At 68.9% G+C, this 4,983-nt stretch overlaps 1 protein-coding gene across 1 annotated transcript in view; it reads left to right on the top strand.

Annotated features, from left to right (window-relative positions):
* The window catches only part of LOC112968397 (probable carboxypeptidase X1), a gene marked incomplete at its 3' end in the record, with an annotated part of 19,648 nt that overhangs the window by 2,524 nt on the left and 12,141 nt on the right, over positions 1 to 4,983 (top strand). Inside the window, exons 2-5 of the mRNA XM_026070624.1 lie at positions 1,511 to 1,618; positions 2,588 to 2,697; positions 3,596 to 3,735; positions 3,820 to 3,904. Of these exons, the coding sequence (XP_025926409.1) occupies positions 1,511 to 1,618; positions 2,588 to 2,697; positions 3,596 to 3,735; positions 3,820 to 3,904 (443 nt within the window). The remainder of the gene's footprint in view (positions 1 to 1,510; positions 1,619 to 2,587; positions 2,698 to 3,595; positions 3,736 to 3,819; positions 3,905 to 4,983) is intronic.

Here is a 4,983-nt window from a genome sequence, read left to right as displayed (position 1 = left end):
ACGAAAGGTAGGAGCCGCGGGGGGGGCCGGGATGGGGCTGCCGGGGGGGGTGTGTGTGTGCACGGGGGTGAGTGTGTGTGCACAAGTGTGTGTGCATGCACGGGGGGGTGAGTGTGTGCGTGTGTGCATGCGTGCAAGTGTGTGTTTGCAAGACTTTGTGTGCACATTAGTGTGTGAGCACAAGGGGTGAGTGTGGGTGTGCACAATGTGTGTGCAAGTGTGTGTGTGTGTGTGTGTGCGCATGCACAGGGAGTGTGGTTGTGTATGCGCTTGTGTGCGTTTGCTTGCAAGACTCTGTGTGTGTGTGTGTGAGCACCCAGGGCGCGTGTGTATGCGCTAGTGTGTTTGCAAGACCCAGGGTGCGTGTGCGTGTGAGCACAAGGGGTGCGTGTGTGTGCACAACTGCTGGGGGGGTGAGTGGATGGGAGTGTGCTTGTGTGCACGAGTGTGTGAGTGTGCGTGAGTGCAGATGGAGGAGTGAGAGTGCTCGTGTGAGAGAGCCCGAGTTTGGGGCAGGTATGTGTGTGGTGTGTGCGTGTGTCTGTGTGTGCGCGTGTGGTTTATATGTGCGTCTGTGTGTGTTGGTGTGTCTGCGTGTGTCCTTTTTGTGAGCCTGTGGTGTGTGCGTCCGCATGTCTGTGGTTTGCATGAGTGTCTGTGTGTCTGCATTGTCTGTGTGATTCATACCCCTGTGCTGGCGGGGGTGTGTGTGTGTGTGTGTGTGTGCAGATTTCTGTGTGTGTGTGTGTGTGTGTGTGTGTGTGTGTGTGCATGCACACGTGTGTGCTTGGCATGTGCATGCAGCTCCCGCGGCGCACTCCCCCGCAGCCGCTGTGCCCTGGCTGTGCCGGGCCGGATTGCCGGGTACCGCCAGGCTGTGGAGCCGGGGTGCTCGCGTGCACGCACCCGGGCTCTGCTATCGCCCAGCGTGTGGGCACCCCGGGGTGTCCCCACGCACGAGGGCAGCATGGAGCGCTGGGGGCTGCCCCCCCCCCCGGCACGGTGCTACAGGGGCAGCTGCGAGTGCAGGCGCAGTTTGGGCAGTGGTTTGGGCAGCACCCCAAGCCCCTGGTCTTGCAGGATGAGCGCTTACCTTGCACAGCACCCATCTGCACCGCACACACCTGCGCTGCACCCACAGCACCCGCATGCACTGCACCCGCACACACTGCACCCGCACACACTGCGCCCACATGCACTGCGCACAGAGAACAACTGCACATGCAACACCTGCGCACAGAGCATGCACACACATTGCACGCACACACATAGCCCCCACGTGCATTGCACCCGCACACACTGCACCCACCTGCACTGCACGCACGTGCCCAGCACCCGCACGCGTTGCACCCGCGCAGCACGGGGGAGAGGAGCCGGGGTGCGGAGCCRGGCGGGAGCACACAGGACCGAGCCGATGCAGCCAGCTCCCTCGGGGGGGACAGGGACCCCAGCCCCGCGCTGCTGCCGCGGGACCCCACTGCCCACCGGCGTCCGCTTTGCCTCCCTCCAGCCCCGGTGCCCAGGAAAAAGATCGTGCGGGTTAAAGTGATAAAGAAAAAAGTCTTGAAGAAGAAGCCCAAGGCAGCGGCCAAGGAAGCGGCTGCCCAGCCGGAGCCGGGTAGGTGCCAGCAGCGTGTGTGGGGGGGGAGGCGGCGCGGAGGGGCCCCGTGGAGCTGCCCCCGTCCCAGCACGGACTCGCACACGCGCATGCAACACCAGCCCCCAGCCCCGCGCAGCCGGCAGTGTCACCGCGCACCCGTGCTGGGCCCCACGCTGCACCGGGCGAGCGGCGGAGGCACGGTGCACGTTGCCTCCTCGGCACTGGCTCGCGGGCGCGTGGGGAACCGATCGCACCCTTCCCGGCGCTCGGGAGGACGCGGCCCCCCACCCTGGGCAGGCACRTGCCGTCACGTGCCGCCGGCACACGCGCCCCAGATGCACACGGCACCCTGCGCACGCGCCCTGCACGCATGCATGCATGCATGCGGCAGCACCCCCRTGCACGCTGCTGCCTGCACTCGTGTGCACACGCATCCTGTTCACCCGTGTGCACACGCACCACCATGGCCCCCTGGGATGGGGCCGCTTCCCTGGGCAGCGGATGCACCAGCCCCTGGGTGGATGCGCTGGGTCCGGGGGCAGCAGGGACCAGGAGCCCCCAAAGCCCCCCGAGGAGCGGGGCTGGCTGGGGCACCCAGGGCTCGTGGCCCCCGTCCTCCGCCTGCTCCCCATGCTCCCTGTCCGGGCGCTGCACCGGAGCGAGCGGGACGGGACAGGGAGCGCTGGCCCTCGCCGCGCGGGACCGGGAGCGGGAGCGGCCCCGCAGGGCCCTGCGGCCAGCACGGTGCTTGCGGCCGCAGGGCTGCCGTTCCTGGGCGGCCGCATTCCTGCGCCAGGGAGGAGGCTCCGCATCTCACCACGTGTTTCGGGTCTGGCCCCGCCGGGGCGTGCGGAGACGGGGCTGCTTCGCCCGGCCACCTTGGCACAGCACGGCACCCCGGGGGCTCTGCTGCTTCCGTGGGCATCCTGCTCCAGCGGGGGCCCCTGCGCGGGGGCGGCTGAGCCTGGCCCTCTGCTCTGTCGCCAGCGTGTCCCCCGCTGGGGCTGGAGTCCCTGCGCGTGCTGGATTCCCAGCTCCGCTCCTCCAGCGACAAGCGCTACGGCCTGGGCGCCCACCGCGGGCGGCTCAACATCCAGGTAGGGCGGGCAGCGCCCGTGTGGGGTGCGCGGGGCGCGCAGGGGCTGTGCGTGGGGTGCACGGCRGCTTGCGCAGGGCACGTGGGGTGTATGGAGTGTACATGGGCCATGCACGGAGTACACGGGGCATGCACGGGCTATGCATGGGATGCATAGGGTGCACGGGGGCTGTGCACGGGGTGCATATGGGCCATGCACAGGGTGCACGGGGCCCATGGGGCGTACGTGAGCTGTGCACGGGGCACATGGGGTGCACATGGGCCATGCACGGGATGTGTGGGCCGTGCACAGGCTGTGCACAAGGTGCACAGGGTGCATGGGGCATGTGGGGTGCACTTGGGCTGTGCACAGGGTGCACATGGGCCATGCACAGGCTGTGCACAAGGTGCACGGGGCATGTGGGGTGCACATGGGCTGTGCATGGGGTGCACATGGGCCGTGCACAGGCTGCGCACAAGGTGCACAGGGTGCATGGGGCATGTGGGGTGCACATGGGCCGTGCACGGGGTGCATATGGGCCGTGCACAGGCTGTGCACAAGGTGCACAGGGTGCACGGGGTGTGCGGGGTGCACATGGGCCGTGCATGGGGTGCACATGGGCCATGCATAGGCTGTGCACAAGGTGCACAGGGTGCACGGGGTGTGTGGGGTGCACATAGGCCATGCATGGGGTGCACAGGGGCAGCCAGGGCTCTGCTCCCCGCCAGCCCCCGCTGCGGCACGTCCCCTCGCCCCCGGCACCGGGCAGGACAAGCCACGCTGCGTTTTCACCTGCATTTGCACAGCGGTGGGGGGAACCCTGCTGTGGCCCCAAAAAGGGTCCCGTTAAACCCCCGTGGGGTCCCGTCCCCACCCCCACGGGGTCCCCATGCCGCCGGCTGACCCCCTCCGTCCGCAGTCGGGGCTCTACGACGGGGACTTCTATGACGGCGGCTGGTGCGCGGGGCACGAGGACAAGGAGCAGTGGCTGGAGATCGACGCCCGGCGGCTCACCAACTTCACTGGCGTCATCACGCAGGGCCTCAACTCTATCTGGACGTAAGGGCGGGCGGCGCGGCGCGGCACCCGCGGGATGCACCCACGCCGGCGCCCCCCGACCCGCCGCCCCTGTGCCCCTCGCAGGTACGACTGGGTGACGTCCTACAAGGTGCAGGTCAGCAACGACAGCCGCGCCTGGCAGCCGTGCCGCAACGGGAGCCGGGAGGCGGTAGGTGCCGGCGCGCGGGAGCTCCCGGCCCCGGCGCTGTTGCCTTTGGCCGCCCCTCGCGGACGGCGTCCTCCCGCTCCCCCCGCAGCCCCGGCGCCGGCACAAAGGCGCCTTGTGCTTGCCGCTGGCCCGGCCCCCTGCGCGTGGGGGGCGCAGAGCGGGTGCACGGGGTGCACGGGGCTCAGCGAGTGCATGCGTGTGTGCACAGGGCGTGCACATGGGTGTGCACGGGGCTCAGTGCATGCGTGAGTGCGTGTGCACAGGGCATGCACACGGATGTGCATGGGGCTCAGCAAGTGTGTGTGCGTGTGCACAGGGCATGCACACAGGTGTGCACGGGGCTCAGTGCATGTGTGTGTGGGTGCACAGGGCATGCACATGGGTGTGCACGGGGCTCAGCGAACACGTGTGCATGTGCACAGGGCATGCACACGGGGGTGCACGGGGCTCAGCAAGTGTGTGTGCATGTGCACAGAGCGTGCACATGGGTGTGCACGGGGCTCAGTGCATGCGTGTGTGCGTGTGCACAGGGCATGCACACGGGTGTGCATGGGGCTCAGTGCATGCATGTGTGCGTGTGCACCCTGCACACACACGTGTGAGCACAGGGGAGCGCAGGGCATGCACCCAGGTGTGCACAGGGCTCAGCGCGCACGTGCGTGCTTGTGAATACATGTTCTCTGGCGTGTGCGTGCGTAAGCTCACGTGGGGGGGGGGGGCCGGCACGGAGGCGTGTGCATGGGCGAGGGTGCTGCTCTGGGGGCCGGCGCGGGGCTCAGCTCCCGGTGCCGGGACGCAGGGCGATGCAGCCTGGTGCCGCGTCCCCCCTGCCGGAGCCGGCTCCGGCACCACGCGGCTGCTTCTCACTGGGGGCTGGAGGGGAGCCGGGGGAGGCCGGGGCGAGGAGAGCGGGGGGCGGCCGGCGTGCAGGGGGGAACGGGGGGGCGTGCAGGCAGGGACGGGCTGTGGGGCACCCCCCGGGTGACGGGCTGCAGCCCCTCGTGCAACAGGCTGCAGAGTTGCAGCTGAGCCCCGACGCAGCTCGGCTCGGCTGCCTGTGCCTAGGGGCGGGCAGGATG

This window comes from Apteryx rowi, unplaced genomic scaffold (genome assembly GCF_003343035.1).
Source record: "Apteryx rowi isolate R43461 unplaced genomic scaffold, aptRow1 scaffold_315, whole genome shotgun sequence".
In the NCBI taxonomy this organism is placed as follows: domain Eukaryota; kingdom Metazoa; phylum Chordata; class Aves; order Apterygiformes; family Apterygidae; genus Apteryx; species Apteryx rowi.
Note: the sequence above shows the minus strand (reverse complement) of the source record. Positions and strands in the feature narration are given on the sequence as shown.